We start from the raw sequence: 27,186 nt of genomic DNA, 5'->3' as shown, positions 1-27,186 counted from the left end.
ATACTGATGTGAAAAATATGGTTGATCTGTTTTTGTTTTTGTTTTTTTTAACATAGAGCAGCTTGGAGTCATTGAAAACATTGCACAGTTTCTCAGATGCAATCCAGGCTTATCCTCTTCTTGCTGTTTAATTCTGAGCTCAGCTCATTGTCTGTCTTGAATCTTTGTCTAAGACAAATGTACTGATAAATTAACTAAATGAGTGGCCAGTCTAGCTGCATGTTATAGTCTAGATGGATTCTTCTTCGATTTTTTTTTTCCTATGTAGATTATTAAGGTAGTCTCTTTTGAGTGGCTCCAAGGTCATAGTTTTAGAGCTGGAAGGGACCTAGGTAATAATCTAGTCCACTTGTCTTTGTGCTACAGGCAATATTGTGATGATAGCATCAAGCATCAGAATACTACAGAATGCTACAAAATACTACAGAATACCTTCCCCCCACCCCAAGAGATCCATGCCATGATATAGTACCTCTGTATTTGGAGCCAGAAGATCTAGGTTTGGATTCCAGCTCTGTTATATGCTACCTGCGTGACCTTGGGCAAATCACTTCCCAAAGGGAGCTTGACTAGATTTTCTCCAAGGTGAGAGTGTACACTCCCTCTTCCCTTGAGATTTTGCAAAGTACATCCTTTGTTTTGGTGATAAATACTTTGGTGAATATGTAGTCTTCCTGTTCTATGCTTTGCTTAATATTGATAATCAGAGGGTTGCTGAACAAAGTTATCTCTGCATTAATTAGGGAATCTCATATGAGTTTGACATAAGCGTGGAAGACCCATTGAACAAGGAGAGTCTCTGAAGTTGCATTTTGCTGAGTCAGATGCCTAAAAAAAAAATCAGCAAACAGTAAGCCCAGTGAAAGGTTATGTTACCTATACCTTTCAGTAAGTTTCCCTAAGGCTTTCAGTTGTGTAACTGTGAAGATGAAGACTCTTTTAGGAAATTGTACATGAAAATTTGCTTATTCCCTTCTGTTTTCCTACAGGATAATTTTTATGCAAGTGTAGATTACTTTCATAAAGATTTTTTAGAGATTAGGATATAAACGCGGAATGGTAGTTACTGGTGTCTTTTGGATCGCCAAAATACAAATCTGTGACTTTTCTCGATTTTTTTCCATACCTTTCCCCATTTCAGGAGGAAATCCATCCTTCATTGCTTTAAAAACCGATAGTATGTATTTTTTTTTCCTGTGTCCAGATCTGGTTTAGATTTGTGTGTTTATTTGGGGGCAGGAGAAGTAATAGGGCCACATCCTATGACCCATTGGGGGATGAGGTAATCGAGTCTAAATGTAGAGGTCTCATAGGGACTGTCTTTTGCTTTTCTTTGTATCATTAGCATAGTGCCTAGCACCTAGTAGGCACTTAATAAGTGTTTATTGCCTGCCTTATTGATGAGAATAAGGCACTACAGAATTACCTGCTGATGTTCTATTTTTCATCCGTTTGTTCTCCCAGTTTCATCTATAAATACTCTTGGGATATTTTGACTTACTTGAGTCTCAGGCTAAACTTTCTACAGACTTCTTTTTTCCTCTAGCATTCATTGTGCTCTTATTTATTTATTTGTTTGTTTATTGGCTAGGTAATTGGGGTTGAGTGACTTGCCCAAGGTCACACAGCTAGTAAGTTTCAAGTGTCTGAGGCTGGATTTGAACTCAGGTTCTCCTGACTCCAGTGCTGGTGCTCTATTCACTGTGCCACCTAGCTGCCCCAAGCTTCCTAACCATTGGAACTGTTCCTTTTTTTTTTTTTTTTTTGGTGAGGCGATGGGGTGAAGTGACTTGCCCAGGGCCACATAGCTAGTAAGTGTCAAGTGTCTGAGGCCGTATTTGAACTCAGGTCTTCCTGAATCCAGGGCTGGTACTCTATCCACTGTGCCATCTAGCTGCCCCTCTTTGTGCTTTTATAAAGTAGTACTGTTCATAATCTTCCATACTTTTTCTCTGTGAAGTTTTATAAATTAGTTTATATTTTTAACCTGTGTGGCCTGTAACTGCCATGTTTCTCAAGGAGTTCAAATGTTTGTTGGTCAGTACAATTTCTGAAATCTGCTGGCCTGTTGGAATGATTTCTTTGCATGATTTAAACTTCTGTTGGAAAGTATGATAATCAAAGTCACTTTTTTTCTTTTACCCATTTTCCATTCTTCAGTAGTTTTTTTTGAATAGGTTAGCTGTTGTAATTGCATACAATGCTCTCTTCTCATATTTCTTTCTTCTAGTTTGGTGTTGCTTTTGACCATTGCTCAAACTCGTTCATGGTTTGACTGTCCACTGATAGCTGAGCCAGAAACAACTTCTATATTGGTAACCATTAATTTTCTGACTTTTAAAATATACTCAGTTTCCTTTTGTGATGTTTTTCTTGCCTGTAATGTCTAGGACCTTCTGACTCTGTTCTGGAAGAAAGTATTCATGATATATAAATGTGCAGCTTTTGACTAGTACACAAACATTTGTCCTTTCCTAGTCCTGAGCCACATTTTCCAAAATGTTTTTTGCTGTCTTCTTCATACTGACACATTGAAGTAACCAAGTGTAAATTTATATGTTGACATAATTTGGAGTTCTTCATAGGATTTTTTTTATCTTTTCATTCTCTCCAACAATTGTTCACCCATTAACTGTAAATATCCTGGTTGTCCCTGCTTCTAGAACCTCCCCTACTAACTTTCCATCTCCTCTATGTGTACCTTGTATACATGTTTTTATATATGTTATCTCCTCCATTAGAATAGAAATCCCTTGAGGGCAAGAATTCTTTACCTTTTTTTGTATCCCCGGATTTTAGCATGGTATCTCACAGATAGTAAGCAATAAATACTTCTTAATTAATTGATAGTCTTTGTGCTTCTGCTCATCCTGAGGGTTGCAGAATTAGCCAGCAATCCCATCAATGTTTCTTATTACCTTTGGATACCTGATTAAATCAACATCCATCATTTCCTGTATTTACTTCTCCAAGGAAGTAGTATGGAAGATGCATACTACCTTTATGCCAATAACCCCAACAAATGTACTTGTAACAACAAACTGATATGATGAATACCCAATTCAAAACCTTTTCCTCCTATCTCTGGTCTTTCCCAAGTTAAGTACATTTTTCCTTTCCTTATTCTTTCTTGCTCTTTTCCTTAACCTCTTGATTTTTTATAAATGCAGAGCAAAGGTCACAGAATAGTCCCAGTTTTGCACAGTGCCTTAGATAGAAACTAGGTAAGTAATCCTTTCTTCCTTTTTTTCCTTTTAAGTTTTATACCTTTTACTTTTTACATCATAACCATTTCCAGATATACCTACCACCCCATGCCAAAAACAAGCAAAGAAAACAAGTTAAAAAGAAAATCTGCTAAGCAAAACCAGCCACCCAAGTAATTGTGCATGCCAGTGAATGCAACCTTCCATAATCGAAGTCCCACAGCCCTCTACCAAAAAGATCATGGTATACTAGGGAGATGAAGGGCAGGCTATCCAGCAGATTCCTAAGCCAACTCTAAGGTTTTACACCTGTGTCAGGACGTGTGTCAGCACCATCGTATTCACCTGTCTCGCTGTTAGCCGTGCTGTGGTAGGAGGGAGGGACTTTATTGACCACTGTGTTGTGTGGTTCCAATTAAAAGTCACCTTTTTATTTTAGCATTTTAAATTTGTCTTTGGGGATGGCAGGAGGTATGAAATGAATACCCAGAGTCTTCCTTAATTTGTTTGATTTTGGAGAATGAAACAAAAAATAAGATACTATTTAGAGTTTTGAAGTGTTTATTCCCCAAATTGATAGTGTTACTGTTTCTATCCATTTGACACAAAGTATGTGACTGTAATATTCTGTGTATAGTAATCACATTTGAATAACTACAAATCAGTTGTCTACCATTTAAAGCAAACAAAACAGCATAACAGTTTTAAGTTCAACAAATGTTAAGTGTTAATATAGCAGAGGTGCCAAACTCTGACCAAAGCTGCCTTTAAAACCCCTGATTGGGGCCAACGCCAGATTAAAATGTCATTGGGAAAATGTTTAACAGAATAATTAAAAATATAATGCAATATATGTAATGTTAATTTATTATTTTCTAAGTCAATATGGAGCCCACAGGGGTCCATTTCTATTTGAGTTTGATAATACTGCTGTTTAGAAATATATCTTTTTATTTGATATTTAAATGATAATAATTGTGTATATAATGTTACTGATGTAAATTTCTTAAAGAAAGAAAATAGTATTATAAAGGATCATAGTATCACAGGATAGAGGTACTGACTCATCTCTTTCTCTTGAGTTAAGATTGATCATTGCAATCACTCAACTTTTGGCTTCATTTTTTACCCCAGTTAAATTATTATGTTCATTGTGTATTGTTCTCTTGGTTCTGCTTGCTTCACTTAGCATTTTCTTCTTTTTAAAAGATACTACAAAATTTAATGATCTGCACTGATGGAGAGGTTACAAAGGATAGGTAGAAGATCAGTAACACATATTCCCTAACCTTATGAATCTTAGAATCTGGGGGGTCAGGGGTAAGGAGAAAGGGGAGAGCTAAGACCTAAATACACAGATAGCTATAACAGATAGTATTCTATGACCAGTACTTTAGAGACTTTTTTTTTAATGGACTATGGGAGGTTATTGTCCACTAAAGGAATCAGGGAGGATTTTATGTAGTAGCCTATATTTTATATAGTGCTGCAAATTACAAAGCCCCATGAACTAATAATCAGTGTAAGTAACATTATCCCCATTTTACAGATGAGGAAACAACCCCAGAGAAGACATAATTTGCTCAGCTCACACAGCTAGTAAGTTGTCAGAGCCAGGTTCAAACCTGAGCATATCTGGGCTCTAATTCCAATACTTTTTTCCATCAGGCTACACTGTCTCTTCATAACCAATTCATGGAAAAGGTGGCATTGGCGTTGAGCTTTCAAGATTCTGTAGAAATTCAGTAGTTACAGGATATTTCAAGCATAGGAAAGTGTGAGCAAAGACTCAGCAGTAGAGAAATGCAGTATCTGTCTGGGAGGAAGAGTAGTCTGGTTTAGCTAGAGCAGAATCCATAAAGGGGAATACACAGATTAAGGCTGGAAAGGTAGGAGGTAGGTGAGATTGTGGAGGGCTTTGAATACCAAGGAAAGGTCGTTAGGCTTTGCTCAATAAAGAAAAGGGAGCCACTGAAAATTTTGGAGCAGAATAACGGCAGAAACAATTCTGTGGTGTAAGACTGTGTAGGAAAAATTATTTCCAGGATGAGGAAATAGAACTTGGGTTGATTATTTCTAGGTCAAGAAAGTAAAAGAAAGGCATCACATAATGACTGACTGGGGAAAAGGAAACTAAAACCAAGTGCCAAAGTGAGGCAAGTACTTATGGAAACCATTTGAAATAGAGAAAAATCCTTTGGAGAAGGACAAGCTTAAGCAGTGTGAGACTTCTGCTTTCTTAGGAAGGGATATATTTTAGAAATAGCAAAATAATCTTTTAATTATTACTTATAGTTGATGGACTCTTCCTCTTCAAAAAGTAATTAATGCTTGTGTGCTAATTTGATTTTTTTGTTTACTTGTTTTTAAACAACATTGATCTCATTGTGTGCTTGAACATTGGGGGTATTTTTTGATGGAATCACCTGTATTTTGACATTGTTGGATTAGGGTGGAATATGTGTTAGTTTAAGATCGGGTGTAATATTTTAAGCTTCACTGCATATGACTAATTTTTAAAAGCCCATTCTTTCCTCACTTTGAAAATAAAAGTCCAAAGCAATTGCTCCCCAGAGAAGTGAGGAAAATGAGTACTCCTGATTGTTCATCCTTTGTAAACTTTGTGAAATGTGATGACAGCTGTTGAGACAAAGAAAGGTTGTATGTTGAACCCAAAAGTTAGAAAAGAGAGACAGCTGTTTTAGAAATAAATTACCTTCATCTGTGTTTCTAATGATTCTTTGTGAGTCAGCTAGTGTCCCTAAAGAGTGCATGGAGTGTTAAGGGAAGACTAGTACCTCTGATGTGAGGGCTGCTTTCAACCTTTGATGTCCACCTGCCACCCAACTCTGACCTGTAGCTTCAAGAAACAATGGAAAGTGCAGTGACCACACCCTTGTAAAACTGTTTTGGCAGACAGGCTAAACCAGGTTGAGGATAATACTGTCAGTGAGTTAGGGGAATGTCTATCCCAAGCATGTGGAGACTTCCTCAGTAGAATAGGAGGATGTGAAGTCCCTGGGTATCTGAGCAGCCTTTGTGAAGGACTATATTGCTCACCTCCTGGTGTGAGGAAGGGGCTAGAAAAGACATCCTAAAAATTGTCTGCTTCATCAAACCTAACCGTGGCCTGCTTACCACAGCAGGTTAGGATCCCACCCTGCAGTCGAAACACAAAAAAAATGAATAAAAACTTTTGCGAAGATGATTCCACTCATCATTGGTACATGGAATGTATGCATACTTTTGGACACCATAAAATGCAGTAGACTTGAAAAACAAACAGCTTTTGTTGCAAGAGAGCTCAGCAAGTATTGCATCCAAATAGCAGCCTTGAATGAAACAAGGCTGGCAAATGAAGGCCAGCTTGCTGAAGTCTGAGCTAGATAAATGTTTTTTTCCTGGAGTGGTCACTGTGATGAGGATCACCGTGAAGCTGGCATAGATTTTGTAATCAAATCTAATCTAGTCAGCAAGCTTGTATGCCTCCCAAAAGAAGTGAACAATAGGCTCATGACAGTGTGGTTGCCACTTGTGGAAAAGGGCCATACCACCATCATTACTGCATATGCTCCAACCATGGCAAACTCTGATGAGGGCAGAGAAAAATTTTGTAAGATCTGAAGACCCTCATCATCAGTGTGCCAAAAGAGGACAAGCTTATAATTCTGGGTGACTAACGCTACAGTAGGCACAGTCTATCAGGCATGGCAGGGTGGCCTCGGGAGGAATGGTGTCAGAAACAAAAATAGCAATGGTCTTGCTACTGAAGAATGTCTCATGACATTCTCATCACTAATACACATCACTAATACTGTCTTCTGTTTACCTAACTGCAATAAAACTTTATGGATACATGCTCACAGCAAACATTGGCATTTAATAGACTATGTCATTGTGAGGAGAAGAGACAGGATGTGACAGTGACGAAGGCGATGTGTGGTGCAGAGTGCTGAACTGATTGTAGACTTATCCTCTCCAAGCTAAACATTTACATTCAACAAAAGTAGTGGCCTCAAAGCAAGACAACTACCAGAAGATTTAATGTTAACAGATTAGAGTGCTTCTCCACGGATGAACAGTTTGTTCCTAACTTGGAAGAAAAGCTGAGCCAACACATGGTTGACAACAGTGGAGCAGAAAAGGAGTGGGCAGCTTTCAGAGATTTGGTGTGCAACATCACATTTACTCATTTGGGCCAGAACATTCACAAACATCAGGATTGGTTTGATGAAAATGATGGTAAAATTCAGAAGTTACTAAATGAAAAATAACTTCACAGGGTTTATCAGCAGGATAGTTTGTCCATCTCTAAGAAGACAGCATTTAATTCCACTAAAAGTAAAGTACAAGCAAAGCTTAGAGAAATGCAGGGGATTCTTGGCTCAGTAAAAAGGAAGGTGAAATTCAGTTTTATGCTGATGATAGCAATCCAAAGTGCTTTTATGATTCCTTGAAGGATATTTATAGGCCAAAGACCTACAGTGCATCTCAAGTACTCTGTGCTAATGGAGCCACATTGAGTGGTGATAAAGACGTGATCCTGGAGAGATGGGCTGAACACTTCCATAATGTTCTCAACAGACTGCCATCAACCAGTACTAAAGCTGTTGACCATGTACCTCAGGTTGAAGTCAGTCCCTTTCTAGCTGAACTTCCAACTGAAGAAGAGGTTTTGAATGCCATCACGCTCCTCTAATGTGGCAAAATGCTTGGAGCTGATTCTATTCTAGCAGACTTACAAGTCAGGGGGTCCATTGCTCATACAAAAACTGACTGAAATCTTCTAGGTTATATGGCAAGAGGAGGTTACCCCATAGGAGTTCTATAATGCCTCCATTGTCCATCTCTATAAAAGGAAAGGAAAAAGGTTGTCCTGTGACAATCACAGGGGGTCTCTCACTCAGTCATTGCTGGCAAGATTCTTGCCAGAGTCCTTAACAGATGATTCTTCACCTGGGAGATAGTCATCTACTTGAGAGCCAGGGTATGTTCAGAAAGGGCCGAGGAACGATCGATATGGTGTTTGCTGTCTGACAACTCCAGAAGAAACACCAGGAGGAGAACAGAGGTCTTGTACACAATGTGCTTTGATCTGACCAGTTGTTTGATAATGTCAGTCCTGAGGGCTTTTGGAAGATCATGGCAAAATTTGGTTGCCTAGAGAAGTTCATCATTATTGTACAACAGTTCCATGCTGGCATGCTTGGCGTTAAAGTCACCCAGAATTATAAGCTTGTCCTCTTTTGACACATTGATGATGAGGGTCTCTAGGTCTTCATAAAATTTTTCTTTGACCTCATCAGAGTTGGCCATTGTGGGAGCATATGCAGTAATGATGGTGGTGCGGCACTTTCCCGCAACTGGCAACCACATTGTCATGAGCTTATCGATCACTTCTTTTGGGAGGCATACAAGCTTGATGACTAGATTAGATTTAATTACAAAATTTATGCCAGCTTCACGGTGATCCTCATCACAGTGACCACTCCAGAAAAATGTTTATCTAGCTCAGACTTCAGCAAGCTGGCCTTCATTTGCTAGCCTTGTACTGCAAACTGGATAATGGAAAATGCTCTTGCAATTTTTCAGTCACCAGGGGAATGAAGCAGGGCTATGTGCTAGCTCCCATGTTTTCAGTGATATTGTTGGATGCCTTCAATGAGGATGAAAATGGCATTAGGGTCTGCTACTTCAATGACAATAAATTATTTAACTCGAAAAGGTTACAAGCCAAGACTAAAGTGGAAGGAGAGTTGGTGGGCAACTTTCTGTTCGAAGATTATTGTTCATTCAGTGCAGCCTCTGAGGTGAGATGCAACGAAGTATAGACTGATTCTGTGCTACTTGTGCTAGTTTTGTCCTGACAATGAACCCCAAGAAAGCAGAGGTTCTCCATCAACCAACACCACACTATCCATATGTGTGTGGAACCATCAGTTACAGCAAATGAAGAAATTCTGAATGCTGTGGATAAATTCACTTGCCTTGGCAATATACTTTCTGGGGGTATACACATAGATGACGAATTTGATGTGTGCATCACTGAGCTAGCTCAGTGTTGGGAGGCTTCAAAGGAAAGTGTGGGAGAGAAGAGGTATTAGGCTACTTGTTATGCTGACCTCATTGTTGTGAGCCTGTGAATCCTGGACAGTATATCAGCACTATGTCACGAAATTAAATCACTTCCATTTGAATTGTCTTAGATTCTGAAGATCACCTGGCAAGATAAGGTACTGGACACTGAGGTCCTTTCTTGAGCTGAACTGCCAAGCATTCAAACTGCATTGCAGAGAGTGCAGCTCTGTTGGGCTAGCCACATTATTCAAATGCCAATTATACATTTGTCTAAAAGGCTATTTTATAGAGAATTTACACAAAGCAAGTTCTTATATGGAGCCTAGAAGAAGTGTTACAAGGACACTCAAAGTGTCTTTGGAGAACTTTGGAATTGATTGTGAGGTACAGGAGACGCTGGCACAGGACCATGCAGCATCGCATGCCTGCATCAAAGAAGGTGCTGTGCAGACTTGCTTGAGCTCTCCTCCAAACCCCTCCAAATACTCATAAAAAAATGGCTCTAAACAAATTCTGAAGCAGCAGAACCCACAAAAAGACAGAGTGAAACAAGCCCAAGACAACCTGGATGATTGATCAAAAAGGTGTATCGCGCCGGGCTGGGAGTGCAGCGCAGCATGGCGTGGGTGCGCAGGCTGCAGTGAACCTGGAGCAGGCCCCAGAGGACTGAATCGTGGGTAGCTGTGGAGGTTTCCAGACTCCTCAATCCACGAGTGCCAAAGACAACTTAGAAGGTCAGTGGGAAAAGTCTGTTTCTGTCGGTGCTGAGACAGGAAGGTGGGGTTTCAGCTCCATTCCCCAAGAGCGTGGCCCTGGGGGGGAGCAGCTGCTTCCCAAGCTTCCAGCCCACAGACTGGGGGGGAATCCAGTGGCTGATGAGAGAAGGACTGCAGGGATCTCTTTGCCACTGCTGAGGCAGGAATTTCTTGCTTTGCCCCTGTTTGGATCTGGGTCACAGTTCTGGGTGGCAGTGCTGGGGTGAGGAGGAATGCTGGTGTGGTAGAGCTTGGACTGGCTGTGGAGAGGAACCCTTCCTCACAGTTACAGGACAAAAAGAAATACTTGTGGTCACAGGCCAGGAAAGGAGTAAACACCTTGCCCCTTATCATACCACCTTGGAAGAACTGAAAATTTACAGGTCCCTACAAGTATCTCTGAAAATAGCTATACGAACCCCTGAAGCTTGGGACAATACATTCTCCACATTGGAAGCAGACTCTTACCTTAACAAAGAGTTTAAAACTCAAGTAATTGGCTGGGATCATAAGCAAGCAGCAAAAAAAAAAAGAGTCAGACCAAGAATCTAACTTTGGTGAAAAAGAAGATCAAAACATACAACCAGAAGAAGACAACAAAGTCAAAGCTCCTACATCCAATGCCTCCAAGAAAAATATGAATCCGTCCCAGGCCTTGGAAGAGCTCAAAAGGGATTTTGAGAAGCAAGTAAGGGAAGTAGAGGAAAAACTGAGAGTGATGCAAGAAAATCACGAAAAACCAGTCAACAGCCTGCTAAAGGAGACCCAAAAAAATACTGAAGAAAATAACACCTTAAAAAATAGCCTAACCCAAATGGCAAGAGGTCCAAAAAGCCAATGAGGAGAAGAATGCCCTAAAAAAGAAGGTGCTGTGCTCTGTGAGCAAAGCAGAATTGTAATAGCTCAAATGAAATGTGAGATGAGCAAATCCAGAGACATTTCCATTCCAAATGTTCATATTGACTATTTGTGCCCAACTTGTGGTAGAGCTTTCTGAGCTCATATGGGTTTCAACAGCCATAATTGGACACACTGTACGTTGACCCTGACATAGGAATGTCATTTTGGTCCTCTTTGACTATGATGGACAACAGCAAACTAGCCAATGTCCCTGAATATCTCCTTATAAGCTGGGACACGAATATTAATTGTCAGGGTCTATGTTGGGTCCTATTTATAGTCTTTTTATTCTGCATTAGACTGCTCTGAAGTGTGTTGTGTTCTGCCTGCAATATGCTTATTTTGTCACTAGGGGGCACATGTGCTTTTTAAAAAATTAGTGGCACTTCAGGTTCAATCAGTCAGTCAATCAACAAAGATTCTCACAATACCTGCTTCCAAAGAACATTTTAAATGAGAGCAGTCCAGGTTGGCAACTTAGATTCTTCCATTAAAAATACAATTATATATTGGGATATATAAGGATATGGACTGAACCCGCAATTTCATTGCAGTGATACAGCGAACTTCAAGATGAGTAAACTCTTCAGTGCAGATCAACATCTTCTCTAAAATTTACAATCTTAGAGAGTTTCCTAGTTCAGTGACTTGCCCAGGGTCACATAACCAGAAGACATCAGAGCCAGGACTTAAAGCCAAGTCTTTCTGGTTCTGAGGCCAGCTCTCTATCCACTCTGCCATGATGCCTTCTGAAAGTTGTGTACTTCATTAAAAGCTTGGTTTTTTAGCCATTATAGTATACACTTAGAATAATAGTCAAGGGAATTAAAGGCTTAATAAAAACTTTTCTGTCTAGACCATAATTTCTTAACCTTTTTTGTGTCATGGACCCCATCTCAGAATTTTTTTTGGTTTGTTTTTTGTTTTTTAATGTTTTTTTTTAAATTTTCTTTTTAGGCAGTTGGGGTTAAGTGACTTGCCCATGGTCACACAGCTAGTAAGTGTCATGTGTTTGGTCTGAGGCCAGATTTGAACTCAGGTCCTTCTGATTTCAGGGCCGGTGCTCTATCTACTGGGCCACCTAGCTGCCCCAGAATGTTTTTAAATGCATAAACTAGAATACATAGGATTACAAAGGGAACCAAAGGCTAGTGAAAATAAAAGATGTAATTTTTTCCTCATCTAAGTTAATGGATTACATGAAATGTATTCATGCACCCCTCTGGGCCCCAAGTAAAAACCCCTGGTCAGGACTTTCTGAAATCCTCTGATGTTCCTTCGGAAGCAGGATCTTCCAGTTTAGTTGCTGTGCTCCGCATTTCCAGTCTTGATTTTTGAAATCCTTAGCTAAGCTTCACATTTTTCTCTGAAGATAACTAATCCATAATTGTAGCTTGAGCACTCTTTCACTTGTTAGTCCCTGTTCATCAAACTTGGCTGCCCCTTTTCAGCCTGGGAGATGAGGTCAGATTGACTGCCCTGGAGTCCTTTCGGGTTCTTTGCTAAATAAATGTACAGTCAAACTGTTCTCTTGCTTCCTCGTTGTTTGTCTGAATGGTCTCTGGAGTCAGGAAAAGTTTAAGGAAAAACTCTAAAAACTTGATTTCCTAGGTTTGCTTAGGATATACTTCAGCTGTACATGTTCTTACACAATGGGTTGTTAGAAACCTCAGGTTTTTTTGGATGCTGGCCTGCTAATTATTTTTCTGCCAATCACTGATTTGTCAAAATCATCTATTACGAGAGCATATATCTCTTATCTTTCTCCTAAACACCAATCCCCTATCGCAAGCTGCCTTTTAGACATTTTTGAACTGAGATGTCCCATATGTGTCTCAAGCTCAACATGTCTCATCATCCTCTTTCCCATCAAATCCATCCTTTCTCTGATCTTCCCTATTATTGGCATCTCCATACTACCAGTTACCCAGGTGTGAACCCTTGGTGTCATCTTTCAGCTCTTCATTCTTACTCACATCCATATAGATTTAGTTGCCAAGTCTTGTCATATTTATCTCCATAACATCTCATGTAAGTCCTCTTCTCTTTGCTCACATAACCACTTAGTGGAGGACCTCATCGCCTTTTGCCTGAACTATTGCAATAGCCTCCTGTTTGGTTTCCCTGCCTGAGATCTCCTTATTCGAATTCATCTTCCACCTAGCCAGTGATTTTCTTTTTTTTCTCCCGAGGCAATTGGGGTTGAATGACTTGTCCTGAGTCACACAGCTAGTAAGTGTCAAGTGTCTGGTCTGAGACCAGTTTGAACTCAGGTTCTCCTGACTCCAGGGGCGGTGTTCTATCCGCTGTGCCACCTATGCTGCCCCCGGTGATTTTCTTGAAGTACAGTGGGTCTTACTAAGTCATTCCCCTACCTGTTAAAACCCAGTGGTTCTCCCATTTCCCCTAGGGTCCATTGTAAATTCCTCTGTTTGCAATTTAAAGCTCTTCACAACATGATCCTTTCTTGTCTTCCCAATCTTCTTGCACATTACTTGCTCCTACTCGCACTGTGATGAAGGCAGATTGGCCTACTTGCTGTTCCTCACATATGACGATCCATGTCTTTGTACTGGATATGCTTTATGCCTGGAATGCTCTCTCTTTACCTCTGTCTCCTAGACTCCCTGTTTTTCTTTAATATTCTGCTCAAGTACCTTTCTTGATCTGTACTGCACCCTCCACTCTCACCCCAACATCTCCCATTGCCTTCCCTTCCAAGATCATTTTTCTTTTTTGGATTTGTATATATCTTGTGCGTACCTAACATATGTACATATTGCTTTCCTTGTTGGAATGGAAGTTCTTTGGAGGTAGGCATGTTTTGCTTTTGCTTTTGTGTTCCTGATGCTTAGCATATCACTTTGTATATAATTGATGTTTAATAAGTGCTTGTTGATTGATTGAAATATCATATAATGAAAAGAAACTCTTTTCTAGTGAGTCATCTTATGAGAAAACTTCTTAAGTAGAAAGAAGCAAGCTACTTTCCTTCTTTCCTCATATGTCTAATTTGATTCTAAGTTGTTTTTTTGAGCGGAATATTATCATTAATTTACTTTTTATTTGTTTGTTTTTTGTTTTTTGTTTTGCTAGGCAGTGGGGTTAAGTGACTTGCCCAGGGTCACACAGCTAGTAAGTGTTATGTGTCTGAGGCCAGATTTGAACTCAGGTCCTCCTGAATCCAGGGCTGGTGCTCTATCCACTGCACCACCTAGCTGCCCCATTAATTTACTTTTTAAAAAACAATCATTACTTATTGTTTAAATGTTAAGTAAATGTCATCTTCTTGATTTGATTTCACTCAAAATGAAGATGGTCCTGCCATATGTCTTAGGATGTAGGAGCAACCATAGATAGAATAGGAAAGAGGAGATTGATGTCTCAGCCGAAGTTGGTGGGTTTTTGTTTGTTGTTCCCTTGATGTGTTTTTTTATATGTGTGTGTTTGTGAGGTAAGGGTGTTGGTGGTAGTTTGTGATTTTTCAAGGAACTATCTGGGGAGTCATTCTTCTCTTCTCTCTCAATATGTTTTTCTTATTCTTTCCTCTACTTATGTCTTCTTGAGAAGTACTACCTTATTCCTCTACAATTAATATTTAGTCTTGCACACATACTTTTTTTTTTTAATCGTGTGATAAGATAATTAGATTTGTTGTTTTTGGTTTTATTTTTCCTTTCCAGTACTTATTTTGTAGGAATGTGATTATTCACAAACCTTGGAATTTGTCATTTCTAAACGGTAGTTCAGGCATGTATAATTAGATGCCAAATAAATAAATATTAGACATTTTGTGCTTGAAGTGTTGTAAAGGATCTACCACACGATTCATACGATAGAATATACGTATCATCTCCATAACCATTTTTACTAAGTCCATAGTTTTACTTTATCCGTAAGCAAAGGTAATCTCAATGTCTATTCATAGCACATAGACCAAAATTCTTAAGATCACAATGACATTAATAGTAGTAGCCAGGAAAAAAAATGTAGTGAGAGCTTGGTATATTAAATTAGGTTATCTGTCTAATTCTCTTTACTTTCCCCTTTCCTTTGATTTCTTTTCTTTTCCCCCTACCTCATTTTCCCTTTCCCCTTTTCCTTTCTATAGCACTTTTGAATTCTTTAAAGCTCTAGTTATAAAGGCTGATATTGCTTATGTAATAAAATTTGTTATCCTGGACAAAGTTGAATCCATCCCTCAATTTGAAAGGGAAAAAAAAGACAACAAAGGTCATAAGATAGAAAAAACATTCTGATCATTTATGACCATTGTCAGGCCTTATTTTAAGTGAATTCAAAACAAGCAACCTTTATTTATAGCTTGAGCTTATATTCACTGGTGTGTTTTACCAATATGTGCCCATGTTATTGTGGGAATAGTTTGTCCTTTGCTGCCACCAAAATAGCAAATAGAGCACTTGGTGGATTTGAGTCCCTTGAGGATAATTCCTGTCATTTTTATTTTGGTCCTAGAAGAAGGTCTGCCCGAAATTTCTCAAACAAAGAATGAACCCTTCCATTCCACAATTAGAGCTCAAATTTCAAATGCAAGTATATCTTAACAGGTGTATCTGCTGGGACATACCAGTGCCAGAGGTCATAACCTTTGTTCTTCTCTCACCTAAACATTTTCCCCACTAAGTTGTTTGGGGGATGTTTTCCCTCCAGTAGAAAAATGCATCTGTTTACTTTATAATAAAAGCCAAAAGAAAAGTAGAGATTCCCTTTATTTATATTGACTTCAGAGCCATTTTCCCTTGAATGTATCTTAAAATTGCATCATTCCTGAAAAATATACAGAAGAGTTTTGTATAGAGTACCTAATTCAGTGTTGTTTATGAGGAAAATGTATATAAAGTACTTAAGTAAAGTAGAGAGCTAGATTAGATGATCTAATGTCTTGCAATACTTTTAAGTACTCAAAAATTCTGGTACTTTTATCAGGAGCTTCTCTTAAAGTTTTAAAGTATCAAGTGATGTATTTGTGTGTGTGTGTGTGTGTGTGTGTGTGTGTGTGTGTGTGTGTGTGTATACATACATGTATTTATTTTTTGTTGTTATGTAATTATCATTAGCCTAACCTGTGATTTCATTGGTATGAGAAACGATCAAAGTGAACACCTCCAGCAATACACATTAGCAACTTGTCTGTTATTCCTTTGGTATGTGTATGTTGTGGGCTAAGGGTATTGGTGGCATTTTATGATTTTTCAGGAAAATGCCTGAGGAGTCATTCTCTTCTCAATCTGTGTTTCTTGTTCTTACTTCTTCTCATGTTGAAAAGTATTACCCTATTCCTCTACATTTAATACTTAGTCTTATATACATACTATTTCTTTTTTTTAATGACACGATGAGATAATTTGACTTGTTTGTTTTTGCTTTCATGTTTCCTCTCTAGTACTTAGCGTGAAGGAGTGTGATTATTCACAAACCATGGAATTTCTACATAGTAGTTTAGGCATGTATAATTTTTTAGCATTCAATTTTTTTTTTTTAGCATATAATTATTTAGCATTTTAGAGAGTTCCATGGTATGGAGAAGTTAATACCTTGGCTGTGGTTACACAGCTAGTATGGATCATGGTCGGGACTTAAACACAGGTCTTTCTTATCTCCATGGTTGGCCCTCTCTTCACTGGACCATGGTGCTTGTCATTATTGATAATAATAAATCATATTTTTTATAAGAACTCATTATTCAAGGGTGCCATGTGATGAATCTTGTTTAAAAAGAATCCTTTTGTAAACTTGAATAACGACACCTTAAATTATTTCATGTGCAAGTTTTAATATATTTGGTTTTCTTTTTTTTTTTTTAAAGAAAGGGCATTTTTGTGTTTTCGTGGGAGACATCTATATTAGAATATGGATTAATGCTTGGTAATTCACACCTTGAGCCCATTCATTCATTCATTCAGTATTTGTTAAATGCTTCTTAGATACAAATTCCTGTGCCAGGTGGGTAGAGGTGAAATAGGCAAAAAGAAAATACCTTCTCTTGAGCTTACTTTCTGTTTTGGAAAAACAACACGTGTTTAGAAAATTAAACATAACACATATACAAAGTAATTCTAGTGGGAGGGCAGTAACAATTGAAAAGTTCAGGATAGGCTTCATGTAAGAGGTAGCCCTTAAGCTAAGCCTTCCTTTGGCAAATGACAGAACGTCCCTGGCATAGTTTAGTTCTTGGTTAAAATAAAGAGCTACTTCCTGTTCAGCTTCAGGGTTCACTTTTAAATTGAAACTTTTTTAAGATAGGCAGGAGAGCCATGTGGATTGTTTCTTGAAAGTACTCCATCAGTAACTCCCCAAAGCTAGCAAGTTCCTATGGAAAATAAATCCTAAATAGTGAAGTCCAGTCCAACAGTTACTTATTAATCTCTTGTTATGTGCAAGGCACAATCATTTTAATAGTGCTTTTTCAAATTGACTATTCTTATATACACACATATATGTATGTGTGTATTTACATATGCTTATATATAGAAGTGCTGACTTGATTTGTTATTGGAGAGGCTGTAGTGGAAAGATTTATAAAAAGAAATTTGTATTGGACTAACGGAGACTACTTAAAATGAGTTGACATTTTATTTCCTCTTGTATATTCAGCATTCCACACAGTAACATTAACTGTGGCTTCAAGAGAGGTTAGCATGCTTTAGTGAAAAGAGAATTTAAGTGGGAGTCTGAAACCTGGGTTCTCTTCTTAGCTCTGCCACTGAGTCATGTGTTCTTAGAGAAGTCTTTTAATCTTTCTCAGCCCCAGTTTTCCTCATCTGTAAAATCAAACAGTTGGATTGGATGCTCTAATGCCTTATGATACTTTTAAAATAATAAGAAATTCTGTGATACTTTGACTAGGAATTTGTCTTTTAAAGTTTTGAAGTATTAAAGTTTGTGTGTTTAGGAAAGATAGGTAGAGCATCTTTCCATCTTTTCTGTTAACTGAAAATAGCCAAAGACATATAAAACTCATTTCATGGAATCATAGCTCTAGAAGCCAACAGGGACTTCAGAGTCTATTATATAATTATTATAATGCCTATTATATTATACTATTATAGTACTCTCATTTTATAGAGGGGGAAACTGAGGTCCAGAAAGACTAGGTCATGTAACTAAGATTTGAACCCCAAATCATCTGAATCTGAAGCTAGTGTTCTTTCTACTATTCAGATACTGACCTTATTATGTTTCAGGGTCACCAAATTGCAAAATAAAAATTAAGACAAGTTGGTGTTTCTACACTATCTGCTTAAGAGAGAAATTAACATTTGGAGTAAGACCTGTCCATAGCTTTATAACTATTGTTAAGTACTGCCCCTTGGAAATGGTTTTTTAATTTTATTTTCATGTTAGAGTGACTGACTTTTTTTTCTCCTTTCAGTTGGGAGTATGGTTTTCCCTAGGCTGTGCTTATATAGCACTGGAAGACTGGGGAGGTTCAGCTAAGGCCTTTCAGCGCTGTGTGACATTGGAACCTGATGTATGTTTGGTTTTATTGATTTTCTTTCTCTGTCACAACTACAGATGATTGTCCTTAATTATTCATTTAGGCTGTGTACCAGTTCAGCAGAAGGCTATGATATTGGGAGGAAACCATCCCGTAAGGGAGACAGGAACAGAAAATGCAGTATATTCAAAGCCAGGGTTACCCTGAAGTCTGGAGATTAAGCAGTCTTCTTGTTTAAATGAAGAAAAAAATTTTGAGTAGATATAGTACCTGCCACCCAGGTTTGTTATGAGGATCAAATGAAATAACAACTTATGTTTAACACTTGTTATTATTTAGAGCTATTTCTTTAAAATTAAGTCTCCATTTTATCCATCCCTCGCACTAAAATAAAGTTTCCTACTCAACTATATTCATATTCTCAGGTGATATCATGTACCGTCTGCATTAACAGTACATGTTTAATTAGATCAATTACTAAAACTCTGGTGAAAAAGTTAAATTCGTGATCGACCTTCTAAAAAATACGATGTTAAGGCATGAAAACAGTAACCCTGCAACTTTCTATGGAAAATTAATCCAATCCAACAATCATTTAATCCCATACTATGTACAAGGCACTGTTATTATAATAGTGCTTTTTCAAATTGACTATGCTGATAGCATTTTGAAGATTAAATTTAAAAATTTATAATTATTATCATAAAAATTAAGTTTATTTTCTTTTTAAGTTATGTTCTTGAGTAAAAAACGTAAAAGGATATTAAAGGTGCCATATTTTAGATAAAAATGTTTTCCCCCACCAAATTACAAATGCTTAATTTTGTTAATTACATTCTCCTTTTTTATCATTATAGAATGCTGAGGCCTGGAACAATTTATCTACTGCGTATATCAGATTAAAACAAAAGTAAGTACTTCAAACAAATAAGAAGAACATTGCTTCCAAAGTAAACAAATCAGATTTCCTTCTATTTGAGCACTGAACCTATCACTGCCAAATTTTTATTACTCTGACTTTTTCCTGTTCTCTGATTTTAAGTTTATTCACACATTGGTTTGGTCTGGGGTTTGCTTTTTAATGTCTCACACACACACACACACACACACACACACACACACACACACACATACATATAATATACATATATAATACACACACACCTTTTTTGGGTTTTATATGTGAAAAATACCAGTTGTGTAATAAAAATTTCAGTCTTTAATTTTTGAGTATTAAACCTACAAGGGCAAGCCAATAAATTAAAACCATTTGTATTAATCTACAAATATTTACTGTGTTTCAGTGAATATAGGTCCCTCTCTTCTGTCCTCCAATAGAATGTGTTAAAAATAGACACCTCAGTTTTCCCCCTGCTCTGCACTAAAATAAAATTTCATGTAGTACTGTATTCTTATTTCTTGTGATATTATGCCCACTGATGTTAACTATGGGTATTTAATTAAAATAATTACTGAAACTTTTCAAAATGTGGCCTGTAATCAGGCTGTTAGTGCTATAGACAGGGCTTCAGGATCACTAGTCTTTCCATTAGCAACAACTTCCCCATAGGCTTATACACATGTCTCTGCCTGGACCTGGTCCTAGTGCTGCCTATACAGAAGGCAGCTCTTGCTACTCGTGCCTTCCTCATGACTAACCATATCCTGGCCTTGGTCCCTTAGAGGTAGGAGCTCATCACTTCTGCCTCCTTCCCCTCCATCTTCCTCATAGATAGATCTGATCTGATTCTTGCCTACAAGGTGGAAATGCTACAGTGCATTGATATAAACCTTGGAAGGGTGATCCTTCCATCCTAGGAATTGTGATACAGAAGGAAAGGAAAATTAGATGTAGTCCGTTGTGCACCCTGGCTTTTCACTTCAGGGAGCAGATTTCAGAGGGTTCAAGTTTTGTGGCCTAAAGTTCTACATTGTAAATCCCTCCAGGACACATGGAAAACTCAGCAGAATGACATTCTGAAGTAATGAAGAAAAACAGTTCAGGGAAGGAGAAGGAGGAATTGTCTAAAGAGAGTGATGTTGATCACTCACCAGCTAACTCAGATTTTAAAAAGACTTGTACAGAAGGTGGAAGCAAGGGTAGGTAAACTAAGATGGAAAGTGTTAGGAGTATTAAAGCCAAGGCAAGCAAAAAAGGTTACTTTCAAGCTATATGGAAGGCAGCAAAGGGAGGGTTTATAAGTGACAGTGAGTATCAAGGAGTGTATTAGGGGGATGAGAGAAGGATTATATGATACTGGAGAGAATGGCCAGGGAGGTGGTGTCTTCCAGACAAAGCCAGGTTTCTATAAACATAAGGTGGAAAGAATGTGACAGTAAGAAGTCTGGGTTGAAAGGGAGCTTCCTAATGGTAGAATGAGGGGTTTCAGAGAGTCTGATGAAAGAGAAGGAAAGAAGAGAATTGGTATAGGAGTAGGGCTAAGAAGATATGAATAAAAGAGCAGGGACTAATAACAGGTCAAGGAATTTTTTCGTCATGGCCTGCAGTGATTCTGAATTATAGGAATAAAGAGAGGAGGGGAGAGGAGTTTTTTAGCTATAGAAGAGATATCAGTTGAGCAGGATCCTCTCCTTTTAGGGTCCTGGGATGAAGGAAGGAAGGTTGCCTCAGCTTATTCTTTCTTTAAATAACAGGGATAGAATGTGGAAACAGAAGGGAGATCAAGCATCTGGATTGGCAGATATTTGGTTATTGGTTAGCCTGGGCCCTGGATGAGCTCACATTTGTAAGTCCCTTTCCTTATACCATAATGGTGAGAGATGAGACCCACCCAGAAAGTACTCACATGCAGAGCATGCACTCTCTTCTCCATCAGGCCTGGGGTCTGAAGCTCTAATTTGGGATGTGTTTGTGGCAGTAAAAGACCTGGGACCTGAGTACTCAGTTACTGGAGAGCACCAGAGCATTGCTGGTTTATTTCCTCACTTGGGATGCTATCTCCCACTTCATTTCAGGTGCTAATGAATAAAGTTGGAGAAAGTCATGCAACTATGCTGACTAGGTCAACTACAAAATTGTTATTTAACCTCAACTGGACCCTGACTGCATCAAAGTGATCCTTCTAGCCCTCCATAATTGGTTGTTTTAAAAATATATATTTTTGTTAATGTCTTTTTGTTTCTCCCCTTGTATCTCTCATTCTTCCCCCTCCCAGAGAGCTATCCCTTATACCAAAGCATTTTTTAAAGTAAAAAGACAAAGAATGGAAAAATTTTGCTAGGAAGATCAATACATCAAAAAAATTGACGATACATACAGTGTTCTATACTTGTGGACACCCCATCTCTACAAAGGAGTGGAAAGAGGTGTTTTCTCATGTCTCTCCTTTGGGGCCAAGCTTGCTCTTTTTAATTTTGTAGTGTTCATTTTTTATTGTTTTGGATCATTATTCTTTTCATTTAAATTGTTATAGTTGTTATATGTATAATTTTTGTTGGCCTGCCTACTTCACTTTGCATCAGTTCCCCTAAGTCTTTCTTTGCTTCTCTTTATTCATCATGTTCATTGTTCTCACAGAACAGTAATATTCAGTTACATTCATGTGCCACAGTTATTCTTCAAATGATGATCATCTACTTTGTTTCTAGTACTTTGATATCTAATTTATCTCACACACTACAGGATCTATTCCATATCATCCCTGCTTGGCCAAGGACCTCACTTGATACCTGACTGAGAATGTTGAGGCCATTTGCTATGAGTCCATCTTTTCTCCTCCTCCTCCTCATGTCATAATTCCTCAACACTGTCTCATACCCTTCTCCTTTGATGGTCTGCAATAAGAAGATATGTCCCTTTTTGTCCACCAACTCCTCTATGTATAACTTTGGCTTTTCGTGACACTGCTGTCTCTTGATTTTCCTTTTAACTTTCTGACATCTTTCCATTCTCCTTTGCTGCATCATCATCTGTGTCACATCTCTTCATATTGGGTGTATACCCAAGACTTTGTCCTAGCCATCTCTTTTCTTTCTACATTCCCTCACTTAGTTACCTCACCAGCTCCCATGTGTTTAATTTATCATCATTAAAGTACATCTGCATATTCATATATCTATATATACATTTGTATATTGTGTCATCCATCCATCCGTCCGTCCGTCCGTCTGTCTGTCTGTCTGTCTGTCTGTCTATCTATCTCCTGCCTATTGCTCAAGCTCTAGTCCTGCATCAAGAAATGTGCTCTGGATTTAGAAGACCTGCGTTCATGGTCTGCTTGTAAAACTTACTATCTGTGTGACCTTGGAAAAGTCACTTTAACTCCACAGACCCCAGTTCCTGTATATCTAAAATGAGAGGCATTATATTAGATGGCTTCTGGGGTTCCTTTCAGTTCTAGAACTAGGATTCTATGATCTTATAATCACTAACTATTGGGCACTTTGAGTTGGATTTCCCATAGTCTCAAACTCATCATGTTCCAGATAGAACCCATTTTCTTTCCATGCCTAATCTAGCTGTCTTCCAAACTTCTCTCCTTTTTTTGAGGGTATTATGCTGGTTTTCAGCCTAGGAGTCATTCCTGACTCATTCATCCAGGTTCATTGAATGTAAAGGGTGAGGAAGGGATAGGTTCTTAAATGACAGCAGCATTCCTGCTTTACTTTGTCATGGAAACTGAAACATTCTTTTCTTAGATGGTTTGATGACACATTATACAGTAGAATAGGTACAGTCTTCACATGTTGTGGGTTCTGGGGTGAGAGATCCTCTAAACACAGGCCCTTAAATTAAGCTGGATATGGCACCCCACACTATTAGCTCCAATAGTGATGAAGAGGGAGTAGATGCTGGAGGAGGGGCCTTTTGTCTCATGCCTACTTTTTTCATTTCCCTTGAGTTAGTCCGCAGTAGTTTAAGGGGAAGGGAATTTTTTTTCCTATCTCTTTGAGATCCTGAAATGCTTCCTCTGGCATTAGCTAACGATCTCCATTAATAACATACAGCTTGTTCTTCCTTCACTCTTTCAGTAAATCATTAATATTAGGTTTCTGATAGCAGCTGATTATATTAAACCAAAAGACAGCCAAAACAAGTTTTAAAAGTGGTAAGGGGACTGAGGAGGAGGCGGGCCTGGCATACTTGCAGGATGATCTCAGCGATATTTTCTAGTAACTCTGATAATTTTGAGTTACTAGACTCTTGGTGCTCCTTGTTTTTCTTTCAGCCCATCAATCTTGTGAGCACAGCTTTTTCCTAGGAGTTTCTACCCACGACCCTCCCCCTCCCTCCTTGCCTTTTAGCAGCTTCTCTGAATTAGCTCATTGTGTAGAAGTAAAGTTGTAAGTCCAAGGTAAGCCTCCCTTCCATTCCTTTTTCTCTCTTCTTCTTGCTGCTGCTCCACACGTAGACTCATGTTAGACTCATGAGATCGTGACAGAGGTAAATCACTGTTGCTTCTTTCAAAAAAATGCTAGAGATGATTATGATCTCTTAAATCATCTTGTTTTCCCCACCACCACAAGATTTTTTACTATATAGTATTTTCCAACTGCTCTGTTTAGTGCAACTTTAAATATCTTCAGTGATGGTTTCCAAAATTCCCTTGGGAAATTTTCCCAGTCTTGTTAGCTTTCCCCATTAGGCTTCTCTAGTAGAGGGATATCTTGATTAATGGATCTTCTAGAAATAAAACTCCCTTTTTGAAGTCAACTGTGGTTGTGATTTTTTGTTTTGTTTTTGTTTTTTAAAGAAAAGTTTCACCATTTGTGGAGCCTAAGAAACCTCGGCATAGAGTAGGATCGGGAAGATGAAGGGCCATGCTGGATCGTAGACAAGTCGTTTTCACCTCTCCTTGTATTTCAGAATGATTGCTTCTTTATTTTTTGTGTTGTGTTCTTATATTTATTTCTACATATTATGTGTGCCTAAGGACTCCCAGTCTTTTCCCCCATCCTTCCTTTTTCCCTCTTTAAGAGCAGTCATCAAGAGCCAGGAAGGTGAAACTATGATATTGCAACCAGAGAGGATAATGGGAGAGAAAAGAGCAGTCTCCTTATTGAACAAATAAATGAATGAAAAGCATTTATTAAGCCTTTACTATTTTACTGAAAGCTGGGAGATAGAAATATAAAAACTGGACTTCCTTTCTCTCAAAATGCTTATATTTTCATAAAGAGAAATAACATTGATAGGTGACTGGCAGCTAGGGAGGGACAATTTGTAGGTCACAGAGATGGTAAGTAGAGAGCCATAGGCAATTGATTGATTTATCCCTTCCATAAGCAGCACTAATATTGATTGGTTACTACTAGTTGGCTTATGAAGCATGGTATAGAGCAGAAGTTCTCACACTTTTTGGTCTCAGGACCCTTTATATTCTTGAAAAATAATTGAGTCCCTTCCCAAGAACATTTGTTTATGTAGGTTATATTATATTAATATTTAATGTTAGAACTTAAAACATCTTAGGTTTGTGAAAATAGTTTTGGCCTTGTGGACCCCTGGCAAGGGTCTCAGGGATTCTCAAGAGTCCCTGGACCACATTTTGAGAGCCACTAGTCTGGAGGGTCTGGACTGGGGCCAGTTAGATATAATATGCTATGTGAATTTGTGTTCATGCATTCAAAGGTTGGGACAACTTGACCCAAGGGTGAGAGTTCCATAGCTGAGTGAATTAAATAAAGTGATGGTCGTAATGAAGGCGCCATGAGAGAAAAAACAATGAGATTAGTAAATATAGTAAATACTGACTTATACTTGGCCTCTATAAGTTCAGTTTTTACTACAAAGAATTAAACTTTAAAAATATGACACTGAAATTTATATTTTGGGTTCAGAGTTTCTTTGTAACACAGAAGCAGCCTAAGTTAACTTATAAAATTAAATTTAAATATAAGAAAAAATGATACTCTCTTAGAGCAGCCTATTTAAGAAAATTACATGTTAGAAACTTTTTTTGTGGAGAAAAGTAGATATGTAATTTTATGGTAGAGAGAAGATATAGCAAAATAAAGAGACATTTATTTTGTTCATTGTACTTTTGGAAAGTAATCAGTCATAAATATATTTGAAAACCAATAAATAGAAGTAAGAACTAATAGTACTTAAGTTAGGTCAAATTTCTATTTCTGCCAAAACCAAAACTGCTTCTTTATTTGCCAGTTACATTACACAGTTTGATTTAGATTTGTACTTTTGGGAAGAGTGCTGGACTTGGAGACAGGGGACCTGTGTTCAAATCTTGCCCCTGCTCCTTCCTGCCTGTGTGAATAAGCCTTTCCCTCTTTGGTTCTTGGTCTCCTCATCTGTAAAATGGGGGAGTTGTACTAAATGACTTCTGAGGTCTTTTCCAGCTCCAAGTCTATGATCCTATAATCTTTTTTTCTCCTTGAAACAATTTGTAACAACAACAACAACAACAACAACAATAATAATAATAATACTCGTAATTTAGTCAGAAGCCTCAGTCAGAACCAGTTCCGAAACCTTTATCAGGAATGTGATTTGGCTTATAGCAAAAAAGAGTCTGGATTTTGGAGTTAAATAGAGATTCTTTCCTCATTTTTGCCAATGTCATTGTGCAGTTTTATTTTGCTTAAGTGCTTAACTTTTCCCCTTTATCCCTTTATCTGTTAAGGAAAGAGTGTGATGTGGTCACCTTCCCAACAGGACTATCCAAATTATTTTGTCTTGGTGGAATTACTATCATAACCATTGGGGAAGGGGGAGAGGTGAGAGTCATGAGTGTAGGGAGCTCCTTCCACTAATGCAAATGGACAACTTCATAGTCTTAAAGAGTTGCCTGGTGCACTTTGAGGTCAAATGACTTTCATGCAGCTGGTATGTGTTGGGGGCAGAGCTTTTCTGACTGTTATAATAAATATATTTTTTGAAATAGCAGGACCATTAAGAAATCATTTTTACCTTGAAAATGTTTTCATTGTCATAATGTGTCATAATGAAATTTGCACCGTAGTGAATCATAAAACCACTGAGTTTTAGGGCAGTAAGAAAACTTAGGAGTCATCTAATCTGACTCCCAGATTTTTGATGAGAAAAATGAGGCTCAGAGAAGTAAGTTAACTGAACCAAGTTTAACCACTAGTGGCAGACATGAGACTAGAATCCAGGTATCCTGCTACCTAGTGCTTTTCACCACACTTTCTCCATTTCCTAGTTTTGCAAAGATTTATAACAATTAATACTGTTGTTCATACTTTGTTTTCTGAGACACCAAATGACATATCACGGCTGAGGTCTTAACTTGTGCATGAATTGCATTTAAGAGAGGCAGAGGTGCATATGCTTAATCATAAATGCATAAAGTAGTTGTAGTAGACAAACAGCAAGAGAGGTTTTGGCTCTCAAGCTTGGGAATCAGTAGGAAGGACTGGGTTGTGGGGAGGGGGAATACTCTTACTCTTGTAAAAAGTACTAGCTAATAGCACAGATTTGCAAGATAAATAAGCAGGAATAGATGTGCACTTTATTTAGCTGTTAAGCAAAGTTCTGTATGATAAGTCAGCTGTTCTGTCTAGAAGTCACAACCCTGGTTCTCTTAACACCATGATCTTTTTTGTTTTGCTTATGAACTGAGGAGCATTGTTGACAGAATTTAGGGTTTACAGTTATCCCTTCCATATCGCAACATTCCCCACAGTGCTTTTGATATATTGCAGGTCAGCATAAGAAATTAAATAGGTATTTTGGGGAGTTTGCGGAAGCCACAGATGACATATGTGAAGGCTAACAGATACAGAAAACGCTTAGAAACTCAGAATGCGTAAAATATATGTATAGTATTGTATAATATCAGCATACTTT

At 38.1% G+C, this 27,186-nt stretch overlaps 1 protein-coding gene across 2 annotated transcripts in view; it reads left to right on the top strand.

The window, feature by feature from the left end:
* The window catches only part of TTC27 (tetratricopeptide repeat domain 27), a 246,620-nt gene that overhangs the window by 167,935 nt on the left and 51,499 nt on the right, over nt 1-27,186 (top strand). For both annotated transcript variants that reach the window (XM_020972342.2, XM_020972341.2), the window contains exons 14-15: nt 18,333-18,431; nt 19,256-19,308. In XM_020972342.2, the coding sequence (XP_020828001.1) occupies nt 18,333-18,431; nt 19,256-19,308 (152 nt within the window). The remainder of the gene's footprint in view (nt 1-18,332; nt 18,432-19,255; nt 19,309-27,186) is intronic.

This window comes from Phascolarctos cinereus, unplaced genomic scaffold, assembly GCF_003287225.1.
Source record: "Phascolarctos cinereus isolate Bilbo 61053 unplaced genomic scaffold, phaCin_HiC Scaffold_2;HRSCAF=192, whole genome shotgun sequence".
Lineage (NCBI taxonomy): Eukaryota > Metazoa > Chordata > Mammalia > Diprotodontia > Phascolarctidae > Phascolarctos > Phascolarctos cinereus.
The sequence above is the reverse complement of the archived record's forward strand: the minus strand, read 5'-3'. Positions and strand labels throughout refer to the sequence as shown.